The sequence below is a fragment of the Narcine bancroftii genome, chromosome 3 (assembly GCF_036971445.1).
Source record: "Narcine bancroftii isolate sNarBan1 chromosome 3, sNarBan1.hap1, whole genome shotgun sequence".
Lineage (NCBI taxonomy): Eukaryota > Metazoa > Chordata > Chondrichthyes > Torpediniformes > Narcinidae > Narcine > Narcine bancroftii.
The window spans coordinates 300632087-300657220 of record NC_091471.1 but is presented as its reverse complement, the minus strand read 5'-3'; the positions used below and the strand labels follow the sequence as shown (position 1 = coordinate 300657220).

General features: G+C 39.7%; 1 protein-coding gene and 1 long non-coding RNA gene across 3 annotated transcripts in view; both read right to left on the bottom strand.

Annotated features, from left to right (window-relative positions):
• The window catches only part of onecut3b (one cut homeobox 3b), a 94287-nt gene extending 92907 nt beyond the window's left edge, over positions 1 to 1380 (bottom strand). The window contains exon 1 of the mRNA XM_069922990.1: positions 363 to 1380. Within this exon, the coding sequence (XP_069779091.1) occupies positions 363 to 1380 (1018 nt within the window). The remainder of the gene's footprint in view (positions 1 to 362) is intronic.
• Positions 1381 to 10562: 9182 nt separating this feature from the next.
• The window catches only part of LOC138756533 (uncharacterized), a 47759-nt gene continuing 33187 nt past the window's right edge, over positions 10563 to 25134 (bottom strand). For both annotated transcript variants that reach the window (XR_011353136.1, XR_011353137.1), the window contains 3 exons: positions 18577 to 18640; positions 15238 to 15366; positions 10563 to 11453 (listed from right to left, as the gene is read on the bottom strand). This is a non-coding gene — a long non-coding RNA (uncharacterized lncRNA). The remainder of the gene's footprint in view (positions 11454 to 15237; positions 15367 to 18576; positions 18641 to 25134) is intronic.

The following is a 25134-nucleotide window of genomic DNA, read 5'->3' as shown; positions in this document are numbered from 1 at the left end:
GTAATGCACACACAATGTCAAATAGACAAAGAAATGGTAAACGTTAAATGGTAACAGGGGCCGATCACTGTGCAAAGACCGTGGGGAAAATCATTCCCTTCATTTTAAGCGAAGGGGAGGTCAGTGGTCCTCAACCGTTTTTTTCTCACACTCAAATACCGCCTTAAGCCATCCCTTGCATAGGATGCCATAGGTGCTAAGTGATTACTTAAAGTGGAATGTGAGTGGAAAATAAAGGCTGAAAACTACTGTTCTTGGCAAAGTTGTCAGTCTTTGTTGCATGAGTGTGTTTCAAGTTTGCATTATTGTTAATAGCGGCATTAATCGAGATGGAGCGAGGCCCCGTCTACGATTCATCCTACCTGCGAGCCTCAGGGCCGACATTCTTTGGAATTCGGGTTCCTGCAACCACTTCCACATCCTCCGGAAGGTTTCCCGGCCGGATTTGAGCTTACTCCAGGGCTTGGGATTCCTCAGCAGGTCCGACAGAGTGCCCTGGGACCGGCACAGAATACGCTGTGCAAAAATGGCCTGCGGAATGCTGTAGCGCTTGAGCTCGGCTGTGATCCGTTGGGCGACCTCCTTGGTGTTGATTTCTTCCACTTGGTTGGAGGTGTTGCCTTGAGATCCGGACACGGATGCCTGGCGATCGCGGTCGGACGAGAGCATGGAGCCGTTGGTCTGTCCGTGGTGATGCGTGTGATGGTGCATCCCATTGAGGTGGGCCATCATCCCGGCTCCTGGTCCTGCCAGCCCCCTGCCAAGGTGTTCGTCCCCTCTGGAAAGCATAGCTGCGTGGGAATCAAAGCCATTCGGAGACAACATCTTCTCATTGCCCATGTGGCCACCGTAAGGGTGCTGCGAGTTGTGCAATGTCCCCAGTCCGTTGGAGAGAGGGGACAACGGTTGCCCCATGGTCGCCATGTCCTTGTGGTAGGGGCTGTAAAGATTGCCCATGGACGGTAAGCCCCTCTCGTCCCTCATGAGGGTGAAGCTGCCGCTGACGTTGCCGGCCAACCTCTGGTGCGGGTGGTGGTGGTGGTGGTGGTGGTGGTGGTGAGGGTGATGGAATTTGTCGGACACCGTCGAGATGGGCGGCAGGTGCTGGAGGGGAGTCAGCGTGGTGTAAGTACTGCTCAGGCTCATCCCAGGTGGACTCTCGCAGGACATGCTCATGGCGGGGTGCAGCGGACCAGACAGGCTGTGGTCCGCACGGTACTCGCCTCCTTCCAGGATTGAAGCCATGCTCGAAACCATGGCAGGTCGGCCGTGGGATGAGAGGCTCCGATGAGAAGCCTGGCGATTGTGAGAACTATTCATCAAGTCGCTGGCTTGGGTCACGCCGTGAATATTCCCAATATTGTCCATTGTAAGCTCCATGTTCGCTGCACCGGGTTGGCATCAATAGCTATTCGTCCGTTCGATCGAGCATTTTGCAATCTCTCTCTCTCCACCACCCCCCCCCCCCTCTCTCTCTCTCCCTCCCTCTCTCTCTCTCACGTTCACGGATTCAGTGCTATGGGCTTGCTCCGCTCGCGCTGTCTGTCTGAGGTACAGTGCAGGTTCCTGGGCTGATGTTTAACTGCTGCAGATTGAGGAGAGACAGAGAGAGCCAGAGGGTCAGTGCGCAATCTCACATCCTTCCTTGACGTCACCAGACCCACATCTCATTACTGAACTTCCGGAGCCTTGCTCCTCTCCCTGCATTTACCTATAACACGGAAAGATTCCGCTCAAATAATGCAAGGTTCAAATCATCTGAGAGCGTGTAACCTACTCCTGTCAACACCACCTCACTGCAAACTCGCCGCATCGAGTGTTGTCACCCCTTGGTGCTTCCACAGCACAGAGCTGTCTTTGGTCGAAGAAAATGACTTTACAATGCGTTGAGTAATTGACAAGGATATAATTATGGAAAGCAACGTGTCACGACTTACAGTAGATGTAAACGCTCGATTCATTAGTCCAAACACAGTTTGAACTCTCATATTAAAATGGAGGATTAAGATCACTTTGAAATAGAGAAATTAATTGTCTTTGCAAAGAAAGAAATGCTGGCTGGTTATTCAAACTCATTCATTTGGATAATTATAATTTGTGTTTAAAAATTCTAATATAGAAAATAAAGTCTCGGCCAGGATCCAATTTCAGTAGATCATGCCCAGGATTCGGTATGGGACACTTGGGACACAAGTTTCCGACTCAGTAAGGTAACCTAAAACTTTTGAAATGTCTGTCTATCTTTCTGTATCTATCTATCTATCTATCTATCTATCAATCAATTTATCTATAATTCTATCTATCTATCTATCAATTTATCTATAATTCTATCTATCTATCTAACTATCTATCTATCATTCTATCTATCATTCTATCTATCCATCTATCTATCATTCTATCCATCCATCTATCTATCTATCTATCTATCTATCTATCTATCTATCTATCTATCTATCTATCTATCTATCTATCTATCTATCTAACCGTAGGTTCAAATCAATATCAGTCTCGGTTCTTAGACATTCTGGGTACCGCCTAATTGACAAATAAGAAAATATTTAGCATTTTAAAAGAATACTATTATTTTCGGGGAAAAAAATCACATTAATTTCTTTGGATTTTTCAGCCGAAGGCCCATTTAATGAGGTACTGTGGACAATTCACCATCATAAATGGTCTGGTCTTTCGATGTTTACTACACTTCTTGCCAACACTGAGAAACCCCTTTGATTCAGTTCTACCACTGTAACAGCCGATCGTTCCAAAATGAAATAGTGTCAACTGCCACAGAGCGCAGATACGCTAACATCTCTGAATTGCCATCGAAAAAGCTACTTACATCGCTTGGACGCCTTTGGGGAATTGTTATCAGCAACATTTTATCACGATATTGATAGATGACAGCAACTGTGAAGCAATACTTCGATTAGAATCAGAAGGCAGATTTGCATGTGATGCCAATCATGTACGCGGTACCACTTTCGGCTGGATAATTACCTTAGATTTGAATTTAGGGAGGAGTGATATTCCCACTGCAAACACTATAATTTGCACTTGGATTCGCGGGTATCAATTATTTCCCGTGCCCTCTCTATTCCCGTTTGAAAATCAGTCCATTGCAACCCAGAATGTTCGTTATCACCTGGATTATTTTGAGAAATAGCCGTAATATCTATTGGGTTTGCAACGGAGTTGATTAAAATATCAAGGAGACTGAGGCGTGAAGGACAAAATACTGACCTGAGGAATGGGAACTGGGAAGAGAAGGTCTTTGGGGAGTTCGAGCAGTAACCAGTAGTAACAGCATGAAAGTCTTGCATTAAGGGACTTGCAGAGGATTTGCAACATAAAGAAGTACAAAAATCCAGCTGAGAGAGCTTTGATCCTGAATATACTCAGGTCGAAGGTTTAGGGAATACTCCACAACTTGAACTGACCGTTGCACCCAATGGCCGAGTGTATTCACATCTAAAACAGACGGCGCGTCGAAGCTGCAGCCACGTTCACCCATGTGGAGGGGGGGTTTCATTAACATGTTCCCTGCATCGGCACGATCGTCCCCGTCACTTCTAGACACGCAGAAATGTTCCCTGAATGCCTATTTAAATTTTCAGAAATGTTTCACTTCATTTGGTTAGAAAAAAAAGTGGAGAATATAGAAATGTGACATTCCAAAATAGAGGCGAAACATGTCTATTTCAGATTTGTAAAGAATGAAATGAAACGCGGAAGCTGCAAATTATTGTCCGTGTTTGTCCTTTTTTTTAAAAAAAATCCCCAAGGCTCCAAATGTGGAACTTCTGAAGGAAAATATTAATGTGGTCATTTGCATTCAGCGAATTTCTGTTGCAATCAATATGGAACTCAGTCGGATTATTGCCGGATGTTCAGGCAATGCAAGCATTTATTTGTCTGTTGCCCCTCGATGTGTTTTGCAAATCCGAGGGAATAGTGGTTTCTGTACTGAGAACATTATTGCGAGGAGGTGAACTCGCGGGACAGTCCCTGGAAACACCAGCCAGGAATGCTATTTCTCTGCCAGTCGTTTTATAATTAACTAAATATAATTTAGCAAACTAAATGTGCTCTTCATTCAAGCGGGGAACCGCAACACCTCATTGCTTCGTCTCAATCGATAAGGTATCATTAGCCAAAGCGCAGCCAACCAAATGCGCTAAAAATGCGAAAATAGAAACGGATACAAATATTGCCCATTTCCCCATTAAAAAAAAAACCAAGAGGATTAAAAGGGCAACTTCTAATTGTCCAGAATAAACGTCGCTGTATTCTGGTTCCAGTGAAAGGCCAGTCCCTTTTCGAACACTTGGGCTCCCACCTCGGCCCCGGCCTCTGAATGCTCGCCCTCACTCGCCGTTTCAATTAATTAAACCGTGGTCATTAATGACGTCGCAGGTTGCCTCTCCATACCCTCGACAAATATTCACAACAGTGCATTCCAGGGGAAACCCATTTCCCTTAAGTACCCGCGCTGTTATTGTGTGCAAACATCTGACCATGCAGAAACCAAATTCTGCAAATCCGTTGTCACAAACTGGGTAAAATCCAACCCCCCCGCCATGACTTTTAGATTGAAAATTACGCTGTGAGGGTTCATTCAGATTTGCATGTAATCAGTCTCCCACTTCCCTCGGCTGAAGCGACTGCAAAGCCGAGCAGGGCCCGGACAGAAAGAGTCCGGGTTCTGCTTTCTTGTTCCTAACCATCTGTCGGCTGCTTTGGCCAGCCTGTGTATTGATCGCTTCTCCAGCACGTTCTCCAAGCCTTCGGTTCATTCTTATCCGCCAGACCAAGCAAATTCATCTCGGAATTATCTGTGGGGGAAGAGGAAGTGGGGTGGGGTTCATTAATTTTCCCCCTCAAATGTCCAAGAACTTTCCCCGGGTGTTTTCACGGACTCTCGGTCACTTTCCGTGGTGGCCTTGGCTTTTCCCACTGTTGCTGTGTCTAGATATTAGAGCAACCCCGCATCCAAGGCGTAACATCTTTTGGTCTGCAATCCAGTCGATGCAATAGCAGTCTTAACAAGTATGAATGAGTTGATCTAAGTTCTTTAATGAGCGCTTGTAACGCCAGGCATTCTTGGAGAACATCAATCGTTGGAAATAGGAGTGCATTTTTGAAATCTTAACAGACAACAGAAATTAAATATTTGTTCGAATAGTGCAAAGTGTCATTGATGCCCAGTTCTCCATTCCATACACGAAATACTATTTTTATACAGAAATGTAATTGCAGAGATAAATAAATGGCCTTAAATTACCATCAAATTTGGTGCATGTCTGCCCCGAAGCGTGGCTTTATTTAGACAGTTCCGTGGCAAATTGTGTGAGTTTCCATGGAATCCTTGACCACTGTGTTCAACTTGTCGTGTCGGTGCTTGTATGCAAATAGCTGGCAGAATGTGTTTGACGGAGAGCCACACCGTGATGCAAAACGGCCACGCATACAGATGGCCGCCTTCACCCGGTTGATGTTTATGCAGTTTCCACCGAATCATTTGTAAAAACAGCGAGATGAAATGTTCGCAAGTCTTTAAAAAAATCACTGCTCATGTGAGTCACTGCGAGGGATCACAGTTGCAATGTAAAATCGTGTTTAATCCATTTATTTATGCCTGTTAAGTAAACGGAGGGAGGAGGTTCTTCTCTGTTAAAGGTGGCCAAAGATTTGTGACCCCGGGTTTTTTTTCCCACCTGACTGACAGCGTTCAGAATGGAACCGAGTTTATGGGAAACAGAACCACAGATTATTTGTATTTGTTTAACGCAATAGACGCGCGGCCTTGTTACTCTTTAGATGGGAAATTGAGTAAAAAACCTTGTCACAATTTGATGCAAACACGAAAAGTTCAGGCTGCTTGTTTTCTTAAAATGCAAATACATTTGATCTGATCCATTCAGTTTCTTCTGTCAGTTAACGTTGAAGGTGAACAGAGGGGAGTCAACATTTCAACGTTTTTACTTAATCCATTTGCAACAATTCAGTAAGATTCGGATCAATAACGCGGGTTTGTATTTATTTAAAACACGGTGTAAATTGCATTTAGGCCAACGGACGCGCACCGGGTCCTCAATAAGTCACCAACAACGTGTTTAATTTTGAGAGCACCGAATGCACTCCCGTTTTTAGAGATGCAGCTAGGAAGGGGGGGCGGGGGGGGGGGTTTAAGTAATGAATACCCCTTCCAGTTATCGATCTTTCGGGATTTAGGTGCCCCCCCCTTCAGAAAACAAGAAGGAAAAGTACTCAGCAATACACAAGTGGAAGAGTAAAAAAAGAAAACCAAGAGGACAGCGCCAACTTCTGCCATCCAACACGCTGGCACCAAAACCAGCAGTCGCGACGTATAAAGAGTGGCGCGGCATGTCAACCCAAGTGTCAGGCCACTGCACAAAAATGGAGCCAGTTAAAACAATTATATAAAGATTGAACATCAATTATTCGTCACTTTGTATAATTCTGTAAGGGTTATGCTTGAAATAAAATGTTATTAATACTCAGCTTCAACTTTACAGACAAAAAAAACCTGTCAACGTTAGATTGAAACATTTTGCCCTGAGTGTAGCGTTATTCACAATACTGCTGGTCATTAATTTGTTTTAACTTTTATCCCGCTGCAGATCCTTCAATTCTTCTTCCTGAGTGTTTTTTCCCCCCTTCTCTCCCTGTTTGGGGGGGTGGGGGGAGATGCAGATTCTGCCAAAACAAGGGCTCCGTTTGCTTGACAAAATTTTAATTTCGGGAAGAAATCGAGGCGCTCACTTTCATGTCGACAGTCGATCTACTGACACGCAACTACCCCCTTCTCCTTTATCTCCACGAATTTTGCAAGAGCCCCCCCCCTCCCCCCCCCAGAGATTCTGCAGAATTCTTGGGAAATGTATTTGAAGTGGGCGCTGAAGATATGTTAAATATAGAGACACGACAAGGAAAAGTGAAAAAAAAAACCCAGATGTTTACAATCAGTCGGGTTGTCAGTGAAATATGATTTATTTAATATTGGGATACTTGCATCACATACTTCTGGTTTAACTATATGCACGTATTAATAAGAACTTTATTGAGCATTGAAATAAATAATCCCTATCAGCAGAAATACTAAATATTCTTGTAAAAAGATTTCCCAGTATATCAGTATTCAACACATGAAACACAAAGTCCACTCCATTGAAGAACGGGATAACAGACTTCAATCCATGTGAATATTTCACAAAACTTGTGTTGTAAATGTCACGCACCGAATATGAAATGATTAAGCAACACGGTTCAGTTTATCTCCGTGTATTGTCTTTTAAAGAGAAAAATAATCGATGTAGTGGTTGTTAAGTTTCACAATGGTGTTCATGACATATACAACACTGCAAAAGTTTTACAATCGGGGTTCTTCTCTACTTAACCAAGGGACTAAAAACAGAATTGCATTTTACAAATCAATTCCATTTATGTGAGGCCACCGACGGATTTAACGGCGAGAGAAACTTGATGGTTAACAGTCAAATCCAGAATACTCCGGTAAACTGCACAAATTGATATGAATTTCTAACAATTAAACGCTTTTAAAGCATACTTGAAGGGAGAGAATGGAGATCAGTTCAGTACCTCTGTTTTTAGTTGGAGATGAAATCATTAGGAGTTGCCATATCGTTCCCTCGCCCCCGTTTCATTATATTTAGCGCCTTTACATCTGAGCAAAATGGGGCTATTGATTCGCATACAGACCTTTAGGCTGCATTTTTCACGCTGTTCTCTTTTTGTTAAGGAAAATTGGGCTGTATTGGCTATGCCTTTGCTCATCGTCGCTAAAAGAAGCCTGGTCGGAATTTGAATCCAATTTCAGCCACTGTCAGGAATATTCGGACGTTTGCACAGACCCCAATTCTAACTTTCACAGTAACACCACAACTCTTTCCCCGCCCTGTGTTTTTTAATGTTCGATATATTGAGCATTTTCTGCTATTCCAAGTGATCAGCCAGATCTCTAATTGATCTGATTTCAACCACACCGAACAAGACCTAGATTTAGCAGGGACGGCAGACAATGGTTTTGTATTTTCTAAATGATCTCAGTTTATTGAAGTTGCTAAATCACGCAGAACGTTCGCCAAACTGTTGTCTGAGACCTAAATAACTCCAGAATAAACAAAAGCACTTAAGCAAGATTGTCATTTGCACTCCGCAATTTTTAATGTGAACCCCGTATCACGCTTTAGATATTTACGCTGCACATTTGACGGCGGTGGGCGACTGCACCTATTCCAGATTTACAAAATGCAATTAGGCGCTAAAACATAATGACCATAATAAAGTTTCGTTCATTAAATTACAATCGAGGAGCTACAGGAGGCCTCAGCCATGGAGTGGGTGGGAGAATTATATTGAAACCCTTTCTGCAGTCAGGAAGGGATTTACCATCCGGTTATCAGCTCCACGACTTGCTAACATAGCAATAACATTTCGTTTTTTTTAATATATATATAAAAGGGAGTTGAATTCAAATCGTAGCATGCAATATTTTGAAATAGTTTTTCGCCACAGTTGTTAGTCGGGATAAAGGGGGTCTCTCTTCCTCTCCTTCTACGGTGAACAATTCGTTTTGCCATGAATCGGTAGAAATAATGAAACAGGAGAAGGCGACAGTGTGTGTTACCTTCTGCAATTAAACTCCCCCCCCCCCCCCCCCAACCCGGCTGGTGCAGCTTGCACGTCGGCCGCTTCGATATTTAACAAGGAATTTTAACTTTGAGACGCTTTAAATCGGCATCTTTTGGAATTTTGAATCGGGAGCGAAATCCGGGGTTATTGCAGAAGGGGCAATAACCATTGTGAATTTTGGAGTGGCTCAAAATCTCCAGATTGTTTGGAAATAACAAACTAATCAGATATTCTCCTGGTGGACAACCCCTTCTCTCAGCCAAATCCAAAGTCTTGGAGTTCACTGACTTAGAGAATCATTTTTGTCTCCCCCCCCCCCCCCTTCACTCGCCAACTTTTAAGGGAAAACACACTCGAACGAAACATTTAACGGAAAACCGAGCAGTTCCGCGAGGATATCATTCCCACCCCGTTCAAAGAGGCGCGAAAGTTTCAACCTGACTCGGTTGTTTGGAAATTCTACAAATGCATATTTAATAAAATGAGGGGACATTTCCACGGACGTTCTAATGTACATCGGCCGAGAGGTACTTTATATTTAACGAATGCACCATTTTCTGGTGGGGTTCCTGTCTGTTTTGAGATAGAAATGGAAGAGGATTAAATGTTTCAAAAATATGATTATTGGCAGGAAGCGACAACAAGTTTCCGTCCACCGTAAATCTGCTCAGTATATTCTGAAATCTGCTTTAGCCTGTTGATCAGAATCAGAATTTATTGCCATGAACATGTCCCAAAATTCGTTGTTTGGCGGGCAGCGTCAATCACAGAGACAAATATTGCTACAAATTACAGTAAAATTAGTGCAAAGAGAAAGTGAGGTCGTGTCGTGAATCATTGTCCATTCAGAAATCTGATGGCGGAGGGCAAGAAGCTGTGGGTTGTTTCAGGCTCCTTCCCGAGGGTAGCAGGGAGAGGAGGGCATGGTCTGGGTGGTGAGGGTCCTTGAGGATGGAGACTGCTGTCTTGAGACACCGTTAATGCCATTGGATCTTCGGTTGTTGATTTATTTTATCGATTTATAACTTCATATTGTTTAATAAATGTAGTGGCTTTTTTAAAAACAGTTTTGGAATCCTTGTTTCTCATTGAAAGGCACGTAGTTCTGTACTCGCGCAGCTATTATTCAGTGGCGTGAGTGAATAATGGAATGAGTAAAATAGTCTACAGTCAACTGGGGGGGGGGGGGTTATCATTTTTCTGGGATAAAACTGCATCGCATTAAACACCACGAAATGCGACACCTTCTCTTGATATTGAACTTATTTACACTTGTTTGAAATTTGGGGAAAAAAAAATTGGCGGTTGATTTTAGATGCAATTTCTGTTCCCTTGTCAAGTACAAAATAAATCTCTAAAATTTATAAAAAGTAATCGTGGAGTTTTTAAAAGCAGTTTTGTTTTTTTTTAAAAAAAATCTTGCTGGACTCCATAGAAATTGGAATTATTACTGATTAGTCGTGGCACTTAATGGTCGAAATTGGGGCTACAAGTCTTATTTTGGGAAGTTATATCTGATGTCAGTCTCTTCTTGGAAGGTCCAAAATTAAAAACAAAATTGTTCCCTGAAGGAAGAGATTTGTTTACTGGCGATCAAATGTAATCAGGAGAATGGCATTTTCATCTCGTTGTTAACCCTGGAATACCAATGCTTCAAGATCGTCAGTAATCAGAGCCAACAACACAAAATTAATTGGAATGTTTCATGGCAAATTAAACAATCCGAGCGATTGTAGCGCCACGTCGCTGAACAAAGCCACGACATTAATGTCTTGTACAATGTGATCTGATAAGATTCAAGTGAGAATCAAATAGATTAAGATGCCAATTCCAAGAAAATAGAACGAGCAGTGGAAAAAATGCATTGAAAAATAAATTTAATTCTACCATCAAATTAACTAAGAACCCCGAGTTCCTTTAGGTAAACGAGTCGGAGTAAATGATCAATTTCACTTTTAAATACATTCCTGGAACATTTCCACAAATTGAGGTCCGAGCACGATTAGCCCGGGGCTTTGGCAGAAGGGGGCTCACATTTGGTGGCGAGTTTTAGGAAAACTGTCCAAAGTGCTTGCAAATTTTGACCACACGGAAACGTTCCGAAGAACTGGAAAGCTGTTCTCTTCCGATCTGGACACCACACCTAACTCTAACAAGACTGCGCTGCGAAGTGCACTCATTTTCATCGGTCAAACGTCCCCTGAGTAATTGCCGGCACAGTTTCTTTACGGTAAGAAATCAGTTGACTATTCTTTTGATTCGGATAACTGAACACACGATATGGACACCATTTCGTCAAAGGTTCGCTGGAGTTTTAAGTTTCCAATGGTATGTTTCGAGGGAGGGGCGAGGTAACATTTTCAGAGTGAATGCGTGGTCTGTTTTATCAACGGACAAATGGGCGAATTTCCGTCTCTTGGAGTCGAGGAATCGACATTTAAACCGCCTCACCATGCAGAGTTGGAGCAGATTTGCACATCAATGCAGCCCAAATTTATCTGGCACAAAACCATACCGCAGTTCATGTATAACTAGAAGTAAAAATCTCATCAAATGAACTATTTGATTTCAAAAGTCTTAACATATGATTTTGAAATAGTTTCCAGAGGGCAAGTCATCTGGGCCCAAAGGGAATTTGATTGGAACGAGGGAGCTGATGCATCGCACATTGTAAGCAGTTCGGTATTTCTCTGCTGGATATATTGCATCTGTCTTTCTATATATCTAAAACAAGCTCCGTGTTGACTCCAATCGTTTTCCACGCCACTCACCAGCAATATCTGAAATTAACCAAATAGAGAAAAAGATGGAATACTTAAAAAAAACAGAGAAGTTTTTTTGCCCCCCCCTCCAACAATCAAGTTTTTTTTTATTGTCCAGAGGCAGCCAGATTGAAACTGCCAAAAACTGGTTCGAAAATGAAGAGGGGCCTTCACACACACACACACACACACACACACACACACACACACACACACACACACACACACACACACACGCAATCACACATAAATATACACACACACATATAGCTATACAAACACTAATATATGCACACACACATATATAGTTATGCAAACACATATATATACACACACACACATATATAGCTATACAAACACCTATATATGCACACACACATATATAGCTATACAAACACATATATACCTATATATGCACACACACATATATAGCTATACAAACACCTATATATGCACAAACACATATATAGCTATACAAACACCTATATATGCACACACACATATATAGCTATATAAACACACATATATATATACACACACATGTATAGCTATACAAACACCTATATATGCACACACACATATATAGCTATACAAACACCTATATATGCACACACACATATATAGCTATACAAACACCTATATATGCACACACACATATATAGCTATACAAACACCTATATATGCACACACACATATATAGCTATACAAACACCTATATACACAACACATATATATAGCTATACAAACACCTATATATGCACACACACATATATAGCTATACAAACAACTCTATATGCACACACACATATATAGCTATACAAACACCTATATATGCACAATCACATATATAGCTATACAAACACCTATATATGCACACACACATATATAGCTATATAAACACACACATATATATATACACACACACATGTATAGCTATACAAACACCTATATATGCACACACACATATATAGCTATACAAACACCTATATATGCACACACACATATATAGCTATACAAACACCTATATATGCACACACACATATATAGCTATACAAACACCTATATATGCACACACACATATATAGCTATACAAACACATATATACACACACACATATATATAGCTATACAAACACCTATATATGCACACACACATATATAGTTATGCAAACACATATATATACACACACACACACACACACATATATAGCTATACAAACACCTATATATGCACACACACATATATAGCTATGCAAACACATATATATGCACACACACATATATAGCTATACAAACACCTATATATGCACAAACACATATATAGCTATACAAACACCTATATATGCACACACATATATAGCTATACAAACACCTATATATGCACACACACATATATAGCTATGCAAACACATATATATGCACACACACACATATATAGCTATACAAACACCTATATATGCACACACACATATATAGCTATACAAACACATACATATGCACACACACATATATAGCTATGCAAACACATATATATACACACACACACATATATAGCTATACAAACACCTATATATGCACACACACACATATATAGCTATGCAAACACATATATATGCACACACACATATATAGCTATACAAACACCTATATATGCACACACACATATATAGCTATACAAACACATATATACCTATATATGCACACACACATATATAGCTATACAAACACCTATATATGCACACACACATATATAGCTATACAAACACATAGATATGCACACACACATATATAGCTATACAAACACCTATATATGCACACACACACATATATAGCTATACAAACACACATATATATATATATACACACATGTATAGCTATTCAAACACCTATATATGCACACACACATATATAGCTATACAAACACCTATATATGCACACACATATATAGCTATACAAACACCTATATATGCACACACACATATATAGCTATACAAACACCTATATATGCACACACACATATATAGCTATACAAACACCTATATATGCACACACACATATATAGCTATACAAACACATATATACACACACACACATATATAGCTATACAAACACCTATATATGCACACACACATATATAGTTATGCAAACACATATATACACACACACACACATATATATAGCTATACAAACACCTATATATGCCCACACACATATATAGCTATGCAAACACCTATATATGCACACACACATATATAGCTGTACAAACACATATATACCTATATATGCACACACACATATATAGCTATACAAACACCTCTATATGCACACACACATATATAGCTATACAAACACCTGTATATGCACGCACACATATATAGCTATACAAACAACTATATATGCACACACACATATATAGTTATGCAAACACATATATATATACACATACATATATAGCTATACAAACACCTATATATGCACACACACATATATAGCTATACAAACACCTCTATATGCACACACACATATATAGCTATACAAACACCTCTATATGCACACACACACATATATAGCTATACAAACACCTATATATGCACAAACACATATATAGCTATACAAACACCTATATATTTGCACACACACATATATAGCTATACAAACACCTATATATGCACACACACATATATAGCTATACAAACACCTATATATGCACACACACATATATAGCTATACAAACACCTATATATGCACACACACATATATAGCTATACAAACACCTATATATGCACACACACATATATAGCTATACAAACACATATATATATATACACACATATGTATATAGCTATACAAACACCTATATATGCACACACACATATATAGCTATACAAACACATATATATGCACACACACATATATAGCTATACAAGCACATATATATGCACACACACATATATAGCTATACAAACACCTATATATGCACACACACATATATAGCTATACAAACACATATATATGCACACACACATATATAGCTATACAAACACTTATATATACACACACACATATATAGCTATACAAACACCTATATATGCACACACACATATATAGCTATACAAACACATATATATGCACACACACATATATAGCTATACAAACACATATATATGCACACACACATATATAGCTATACAAACACATATATATGCACACACACATATATAGCTATACAAACACCTATATATGCACACACACACATATATAGTTATGCAAACACACACACACACACACACACACACACACATATATATATATATATATACACATATATAGCTATACAAACACATATATATACACACACACATATATATAGCGATACAAACACCTATATATGCACACACACATATATAGCTATAGAAACACAGGCACGCACATACATATAGAGACACAAAGACACATGTATATAGATGCCAGGATTCTACATATGATAGATATGATAGACACATGTATATAGATGCCAGGATTCTACATATGATAGATTGATATGAGTCTGCCTTGGCTGTTTCCATTTGCCATCTATATATGGTTTTTAAACAGCCACTGCTGTATAGAACTATTCCCATTTTCCCGCAATGCATGCTGTTTAAAAGGCTTGGAACGGGAATGAGGGTGACATTCCCATTCTGGCATTTTACCTCCTGGACCCCGTGTCAATTTCTCAGAATGCCTGAGGTCGCAAGTGAACTGCAGGCATTCTGTGAACAACGTCGCTGCAGTGGAGTTGCAAGTCCCGCCTGGTTACTTACTGCACTTCCGGTTCGCTGTCTAAACTCACGGAAAGAAATGGAGATTTGGAGTTTTGGCCCTTCGTGTGTGAACGACCAATGCTGAGATGCCGGATATTCTTCAGGCCGGTAAAATCATGTAAAGTCTATCTAAAAAACATATGATATGCATTCAAAGCCATTCACCCATGTTTTGATACTGCAAAAATAATGGGGACAGTTTATGTAATAATTTACACTATTCATCCTATATCAAATTGGCAAGGCTGAATTCCTGTGCATATTGTTGAAGAACTTTGGGGAGCATCATCGTTAATGACCATTTTATATTGCTACCCTTCATCATTATAGAATTAAGCACTAATTACCCACTACATGGTCATTGGAAAGCAGATTTTTATTTAAATGAGCTGTTATCTATTCAGTCCAGACATCACATTAAGATCTGGCATTGAATCAGAGACACAGAGTTTTACTGGTGTCTATAAACCACAAGAATGACATTTTAAAAGTTGATAATGTTACATCAATGCAGATAGAAAGTTTGCCTGACTTAACCATTGTAAAAGAACAAATTGAATTATTCCAGGGAAGAAGGATTTTTCATTATGTAGTGCGAGTAGAATTTCTGCGATAATTATTTGCTTTTGAACTTGGGAAGGGAAAGGAAAGTGGTCAATATTATGAGGGGATTTGATAGATTTCATGAGAAGAGTCATTCTGCACCAGCATTAAGACAGAAACTTAAATGAGATTTAAGGCAAACACCAAAAAGATCAAAGAGAGGTGAGGAGATGTTCTCTTTTATACAGAAACTTACATGGGAGTTCAATGGACAGAGAGAATCAAATATATACTTGAAGTGAAATAAAAGAGTTCTGGACCATGGGAAAGAGCAGAGAGTTGGAGCAATTGGATTACTCTTTCAAAGAAGGAGGAATGGCACAAAGATTGAAAGGGACCCTCATTGGCTCTCTGGTGGCAGCTGCCTCAAAATCTTATTTTGTTTGCTGTTAATCAATAGGTGTAATTTGAACATTCTTTAAGACTATTTTGCATCTGCTATCTTGATGCAATCTTGCTCTCTTGGGTTTGTGCAAAATTTGTAGAATGCATTTATCCATCTTTTCTCTGTTTGTTGTATGCAAGGCTTTTACATCTTTCAGACATGGCGATTGTAATGCCTGCCTTTTCTGGTGTGAATTGTTTTGTTTCATAGTGCAGGAGTTAGGGAAAAACTGTGGACTGAAAAATTGCCCTAAAATATCTCAGACAAAGATATGACCAACGCTACTGCATCCCCCTACCACCCCCCCCCCTCCCAAATAGACGTCGATCTTAATCTGTGTACCCTTGGACTCTTCAAGAGACAAATATCTTAAAATCAGTGTAAAACCATTTAGAAGTGAAAATGAACATTGCTTTCGCCTCATGTTAGATTCATGTTCTGGAGCTCTCTCCCCAAAATAATGGGGGAAAGATGCTGTGCCACACTAATGGCAACTCTTTGCCTGTCTCATAGCAGGCAGAAAGCAGTTTTGTGTCATATTACGTTCTGTATTATTACTTGACAATAAAGGAATCATGATTTTTTTTATTAAGCTAAATGGAGCAAGTGTGGATAAATGTAATTGAGGTACATTTCACCCATGGTCTAATCCAATGGCAGCCCTGATACAAGGATTTGCAAGGACATCTTTTGTTTTAAATTTCTTTTTTTTTTCACAGCAGTTACCTAAATCATCAGTTTGACCTGCTGAGTAAAACATTAGCTGAAATTAATTCCCCCAAAAGAAGAGTTTTTAAAATTACTTATTGAATACTGAACAACGTTTGGTGAGATTTCAATTTTGTAAACTTCAGTTGTAAAAACAAGACCATAAGATTTAAGAGCAGAAATAGATGAATCAGCCCATCGGGTCTACCCTGCTATTCAATCAAGAGCTGATCCATTTTCCCACTCAGCCCCACTGCCCGCCCTTCTCCCCATAACCTTTGATGCTCTGGCTAAACAAGAACCTATCAATCTCTGCCTTAAATACACCCAATGACCTGGCCTCCACAACCGCCTGTGGTAACAACTGGTATATTTGGTTTGTAATGTTGTGTTAATTAATATAGAATTTAGTTCAGTAACATTTGAATTTAAAATGCAATTAAAGTTTTGCTTCTCTAATTTATCAGAAAATACATTGTCAACAAAAAAAGCACATGCAATTTACGTTATTCTCATCTGTTTGAAAATTCATATGGTGCCAGATTTTCATCAGGATCTAATACTAAAACTTCAGAAGGATCCACACTTAACATTCTGATTTTTTTGTGCTGTTGGTATTGTGCAAACAATTTCTGTAACAACAAAGGCATTAGTTTTTTTTAATAAAAAAACTCCATGAAATGTACGTATTTTCTTAATGATTACTGTAAAGAAACAAGAACCAACTACAGAAACGCATGGTGAATATTGTTCAATCTATGTGCGATTTGTTTTGGTGCAAACTAAAGTCCAGTATTAAATTGATGGTGTTAAGATTGAATCCTCTGATGGACATATTTCTTACTGCTCTTTAATTACCATCCAGGTATTGAATAATTGAATATTTTTGAATTGCTGTTGAAAATTTTAGTATATGCTTCATTTGACCTGGAACTCATTCAACTACAATGCAGCAATTTAAATTGAAGTTAACTTGCAGTGTGAGATCTTTTTTCCACCGTAATCCATGCAGGTCGCATTTTTAAAAATGCCTCTTGTTAGTGCAATAAAGAAGCCCTTTATCCAAGTGATTCATAATTCTAAAATTTAAACAAGAGTTATTGTCTGACTATATTGGTATGCATTCTGTAAAATTACAGTCCACGAATCTCCACTGATTGCAAGAATTATCAGAGATTTAAAGATGTTTAAATCTTGCCATTGTTGTTTAGATATTGACATTATATTTCATGATTAATGATCAAATGTATCCCTTTTTATATCATTTATTGTGTTAAACAACCCAATGTAGTCATATTTAACACTTGATTACAAATATTGCAAGACAGCTTGCCGTGAAATTAAAATATTGCAGTTAATCTTGTTTTCTCAAGCAAGGGAAAGGATATAAAACCATTTCTTGTTCATATTTGAACTGTGGGAATTTTGGTGTTTGATGCCCAAATCTAAATTTTGTTTTATTTATTAGACTTGAGCATCAGACATAAACAACATACTGAAAGTGAATTGGGTATTGAACATTTGCCATATGGACAATTCTAATTACAGCACTGTCTTTGAACCACTTGTCTTTATTACTGAGTTCACTGAATGATTATAGCTGAATTATATTAAACACAATCGAAATTTTGAAATAACACTACCTGTTTTCTTCCCTTGGTTACTCTTGGTTTTGGTATCAATTGGCTCATTTGGATCCCGCAGATTCTGTGGTATAAGAAAATAAAAAGATATTCTTCCAATGGCAGATACCTAGGTACAAGTGTCCATCAGAACAGATAGCTTCATCATGCATTGGGAGTATATATCTGGTAAATTTCGACAGTTGTATGGTGGAAAGTGTGCTGACCGGCTGCATCATGGTCTGGTATGGGGACACCAGTACCCCTGAGTGTAGCCTTGCAAAAGGTTGTGTACACATCACAGGCAAAGCCCCCCCTCCATTGAGAACATTTATAGGGAACGCTGCCGTCAGAGCAGCAACAATTATCGGGGATCCACACCACCCAGCACACGACCTGTTCTCACTGCTACCATTGGGAAAAAGACTTGCAACAGCAGGTTCTGGAACACCTGCTCTCCCACCATCATTAGACTCCTCAACAATAAACTTAATCAGGGGCACATTTTAGGACTCTGACTTTTGGACTTTGTTTTTTTTACCCCTCTCTGAATTGCACAGTCAGTTTGTTTACATTTTTTAAATTTGTTTACATGTGTATTTTGTGAACAGTTTCCTTTCACTGCCAGCAAGTCGTAATTCTGCCTCGCTTGCAGGAAAAAGAATATCAGGGTTCTATGTGATGCCATGTATGTACTCTGACAATAAATCTAAAATCCGAAATCTGGTTGAACGTTCTTAGCTGCTAGATCAGTAGAACCAAGATGTCCAGTGTTCTTGGCTGGGTCATGGAGCATGCTGTAAGGGAGAAGAGGAGTCTGGATGGAGGGATGAAGGTAGGAAGAAAGCAAAATGATTCCAAGCCACAAAAACAACATGGCTTGCATGCATGAAGCCGAAGGGAAAGAAAGAAAACGCTGGAAGAAAAGCAGGAGGACAAGCGACAAGCACAGGGAGGGGGAAACCGTTAACATTTCAGGCTTTATGAAGAAATTCTGCTTCCTTTCATCAGAATATCATCTGAAGTTTTAATTCTGATTCCCTTGCCAAAATGGCATACTTTTATTTTGGAATGCAGGTGTGAATATAATTCCACAGAAAGTACAGAAACCTGAATAAGTCCAGTATGTCAAGGTTCAAGAACTATTATTATCCAACAGCTGTCAAAACTTTGAACCTCCCCATACCTATCCTAACCACAACCATAAATTAGTCTGGGATCGCCAATAATATGAACTAGTAAAATTTCACTTTATTTCTTTCACTAACTGCAACTATTAACTATCTGTCCTTTTATATTTATGATCTCTTTTTCTGTCTTGGCATATTGTGGTAATTTTGTGCACCATATGTAGTTGGTGTATTTACACACATAGATATTTGGCTGCAGCAAGTAAGAATTTCAGTACATTGTACTTATGTGTATGACAATAAACTCTTGGCCTACTTCACACTGGTCCCTGGGATTGCCGAAATTAGCGCTTCTGTGTTTTTCTAAATTGTAGATGTAAGTGCTTTGTGATCATTGGAACCCGTGTTTCCTTACACACAACTGATTAAATCGTGCACCTCTGCCTTTCTCTTTCTTGATCGTTTTCTAAGCCAACCAGCTCAGCATACTGTTGAGCTGAAGATACTTTGGAATATTTGATATTAAATATGTAGAATTAGATCACGGATGAGCCATGATTGACGAGAGGAGAAGGCTCCTGGGGCTAAATAGCTTGCTTTAGTTCTTATGTGCTTATGGTGGTGGACTTTGATTTTCTCTTTTACATTTATTAATGATGTTAATTATAGTTCACATTTTACAAAGGCGATCCAGCTCTGTGGAGTATTATTCTTATTGCTGCCCAAAGGGCGATCTATAATCGCTTGTTAAATAGATAGTTGCAATCTCTGAGTATGTCTAATATTGTGCAAGGATTTCTTCAGCTCGTAATCTAAGCACTTTGTGTTATATATTGGAATTCAAGCGTGCTAGTAGATTAATACTCTACATTTTTCAATAATGAAATCAAATATTTTCTGACAAATCTTGTCTGAGTGCTATTAGTGAAGGATCACTTTGTTTCTTTTGCAGTTCCTGCTATGATGAATATGAGATGTGAGTTGGCATTCATCAGTTTTCTAAATTAATGGCACCCAATAAAGGACTTCAAACAGCCCAGCATCCTGATGCACTACCAAACATTCTTAATTGTTTTCTAGTCCACCTTCTCTTTGTGTGAGTTGAATTGTTTGCTTTCAGCTCGAGTTGCAATTCAGCTAACTAACCTATGCACCTTTTCCAGCATGCTGTAGCATTGTTCACTAAAGCTATAGAAATGCTCATGGATGATTCGGGGTGATTTATTTTAGGATTCAGTTTAACAGAAGCTTGGATAAGTGGTCTTCTGATCCTCCTGAGAGCTTAGAAATGAGAAATAAGGACCAACTGGACTGTAGCCAGAGGCTGTGTGGCTGACCTTTGTGGACCTTATTGTATACATCGTTTTCTTAACTTTACTCTGATGAAGCAATGGTGTCAAGCATATGAGTTAATCAATATCATCAAAGAACCAAAAGTTCATATCCTGAGGTCATAAAAAGGCTCAGTCCTTCAGCGCAGAATGTGTTAGCAAATGATGAGACCAGGGCTCGAGAATCAAACTCAAAAATCAACTCTCAATATTAAACAAAGAAGATTTAGAATGTGTTTCTGACTATGGGGTTGTGATACAGAGACCTACAGGCTTACGGTGTTGAGTTAGGACTAAAATTAATTGTATTTTTTTGCATTTCTGAATTATTAAATTTTTAACGTATGCACCAAAAACTGACTGCAGTCGAACTGTGTGCGAAACTTGATGTGTGAGGCATTGGCAAATATGGAGTTGGTCCCTTCAGGTTATTTACCTTCTCTCTCTCTGCTCCTATTCATTGATGCCATTGACAACTTCAGCCTTACTGTGAAGTTCAGCATGGCCCTGCTGTTATTGATCGTTGCCATGGAAATCGTGACCAGCCAATTGGAAAATGTACTGGTGCATATACTTTAATGAAACTGCAGGATCATTGTTTCTGGAAGAGAAACAGCAAAAGGCTATTGCTCAACCTCCTGTGAAAGCAGGGTGCCTTACAGAGCTTTCTATTGTTTTCTGTTTAAAATATATCTGCAATGCATTGAAACAAAAAAAATACTATTTGCAAATATACACCTCATGACAGCGGAGTGGGGAATGTCATTCTAAATCCTCTGCAGGTCTGAATGGGACCTGCAAGAATTGAAGTTAATCATACTGTTGTTCACCAGGAGATTATTTGCTGTGGATTTTCCATGGTAACATCCGTTTGGGTTAGCTAGGAATGAGCCCAGATTTTAGGATGGCAGAAAATTGCCGCATAGTCAGTCAACGTTTCAGGTTGGGATCCTTTATCAGAACTCGAGTCGTTGACTGGCCATTTCTACCCACAGATGCTGACTGGACCTGCTAAGTTACCCCAGCAGTTCTTTGTCTGCTGAAGATTCCAGCATCTACAGCTTTGTATTGCAATTATTCCTGGAGAGCCGTGACAATGTTTCTAAGAACTTCGGTGACGCAGTAATGAGTGTCGGATAGCCTCTGTTTCCTGGTGTTTTTTTTTGTTTCCAATCAATGTATCCAGATTCTTCTTTCTTTTTAAAAATTGGCACAGACTAAATGGTAAAGAAGGAGAAGACTTAAAAACCTGGCAAAACCCATTTTAGCTGCGGCAACATACAATTCTCATGGGAAATTCCTGAGTACTCTTTTGGCTTTGAAGGAGATGGCCAACAGTATTACTGGTCCCTTGGCCTACCCCGTGAATCGATAGACGTAGAGTGGTCATGGAACTCCTTCCTCTGTCTGCAGGGACTGTGCTTTTCCAAAAAAATTGCCTGCCACCTGAGGCAATCATTCTGCCATCACTTACCTCCTGTGCTTATGGCAATCAGCAATTATTACAACTGCTCGCGCCATGAGCTAAGTTCAGGCAACAACTGGGAACCCGGAGGGGTACGTGGATTCTCTGCAGCAGGCCAGTATTAAGAAGAAGTAAAACCCGAGAGCCTGCAGATGCAGTGATTGAAGTAAAAACGCAATGCTGGAGAAACTCAGCAGATCAAACAGCGTACTTTATGTAACAAAAATAAAGGTATGGTACATAACCACTGTTTCATGCTTGAGCCCTTCACTATCATCCACACCTTGATGAAGGGCTCAAGCCTGAAGTATTGGTTATGTACCTTTACCTTTATCTTTTCTGCATAAAGTATGCTGTTTGATCTGCTGAGTTTCTCCAGCATTGTGTTTACAGTATTAAGAAGGAGCAGGTGTTAGGTATCATGGATTGATAAATCCCCAAGGCTGGGACAAGATTTATCCCAGGTTGGAACAGGAAGCAAGGGAAGAGGTAGTGGGGACACTGACATAGAATTTTGCACTTTCGTTCAGCACATGTGACGTACCGGAAGACTGGAGGATAGCTAATGTTGCTCCTTTATTTAAGGGCAGCAGGGGTAACTACAAGCTAGTGAGCTTTACATCAGTGGTACAGAAATAACTGGATAAAATCCTAACAGAGAGAATTCATGCACATTTGGAAAGGTGGGAGATGTTCAGGGGTAGTCTGCATGGTTATGCGCAGGTGGAATCCTGTCTCTGGCATTTGAATTTTTTGAGGAGGTCAGAAGGAGATTGGTGAAAGCACAGGGATAGATGTTGATTATGTGGGCTTTAATAAAGCATTTGACAAGGTGCCACATGGTAGGGTGGTCTAGAAGTTTGACAAACATGGGATCCAAGGTGAGCTGACCAATTAGATGCAAATTAGCTTGGAGACCAGGAGGTTGAGGGGAGTGGTGGAAAAAAGCTCTGCAAATGGGAAATCTACCTCTGATGTACCACAAAAGAGTACCAGCACCCTTGATGGTCATGATACATACTAATGTCTTGGATGGGATTGGAAAGTTTTTGATTGTGATGTGGATAGAAAGATAGATTGGCTAAGACTGCAGGTAGATATTGAACACATAGATAGTTGAATAGAGCATTGGCAAATGAAATTTCAAAACAAGCGTGACAAGATAAGTAGGATATAAAAACATATGGAATGATGTGAAGGAATGTTGATGAACAGGAAGACTTTGGGGTTCAATTCCATTGTTCTCTGGAACACAAGTAGATAGGGTAGAATATTTGGCTTCGTAGAGCACACATACAGTATTATTCACAGATCAGGTCGTCATAAGAGACGTGGTTTTACTGGAGAGAGCACAGAGGAGATTCATCAGGATGTTGCTTGGATTGGAGGTCTTTAGTATCGGGAGAAAGTAGAGTGAAGGAGGCCCAGGGGTGATCTGATGTAGATGCCACATTATGAGGCATGGAACATGATCAATACTTAGAATCCTCCCATTGAAGATGTATCAAAATCGTTGGCATAAATGATAGGTTTGAGGAAGGAATTTTGAAGGGAATTTGAGGGAAACTTTTTTTTACGTTGCGTGTAGTTGATATTTGAACGTTGCCAGAAGACCACAACGCTTTAAGGCACTAGTGACCTGGGTATGAATAAGACGATAAGATATAGGATCATGTACGTAACCCATCATGTCCACACTGCCATTCCATCACGAGCTGATCTATTCCCCCACTTAACCCCACTCCCCTGACTTCTTCACATTACTTTTGATATTGCGATACCTGTCAATCTCTGCCTTAAATGCACCCAGTGATCTGGCCTCCACAGCCACCTGTGGTAGCAAATTTCAGAGGTTCACTTACTCTGGCCAAAGAAATTCTTATGCATCTCTGTTTTAAATTGTGCCCTTCAATCCTGAAGTTGTGCCCTCTTGTCCTGGACTCTCATATCATGGGAAACAACTTTGCCACATCTTCTCTGTCCAGGCCTTTCAACATTCAAAATGCTTCTATGCGGTCCCCACATTCTTCTGAGCTCCAAGGCGTGTAGTCCAAGAGCCGATAAACATGATGTGGGGGAATAATGTTTGGTTTACACCAATTATAGTTCCTAGATGTTGTCCATCTCCTGAAGCCGGTAAAAACCCGTCAATGTTTTGATGAATTCTTTTTGGTTAAGTCTTGACTGAGGCAATTCTATTCGGTTTTCTGTCGAATAGCTGAGAACTGTCAAACAGCTGTCCCAATTTTGTCAATTGGGCTATACTTTGTGCACAGTGGGGATTTGAAACATCTTATATTCACTTCAGTAGAGAACCAGATCAGGTCGATATATAATAAAGCTGCTCTGTGGGGGAATTGTTACAGGCAAGATCAGCTTGCGTCTTTATATGAATGTGGTCAAAAAAGGTAAATTTAGATATTTGAAGCTTTAGCATGAATTTCCATGGGTCCATTTGTTTTTTTTTTACCTTCCTGGCTGGGGAAAACTACAGGTCAGCAGTTGGAAAATAATTAGAGAAAAGTGGAAGGAAAATTAAAATTATAACATTGTGGGCCGCACAATTTAGTATCGAGGTTAACGCAACGCTTTAAGGCACCAGTGACCTGGGTATGAATAGGATGCCTTCTTTAAGGAGTTTGTACATTCTCCC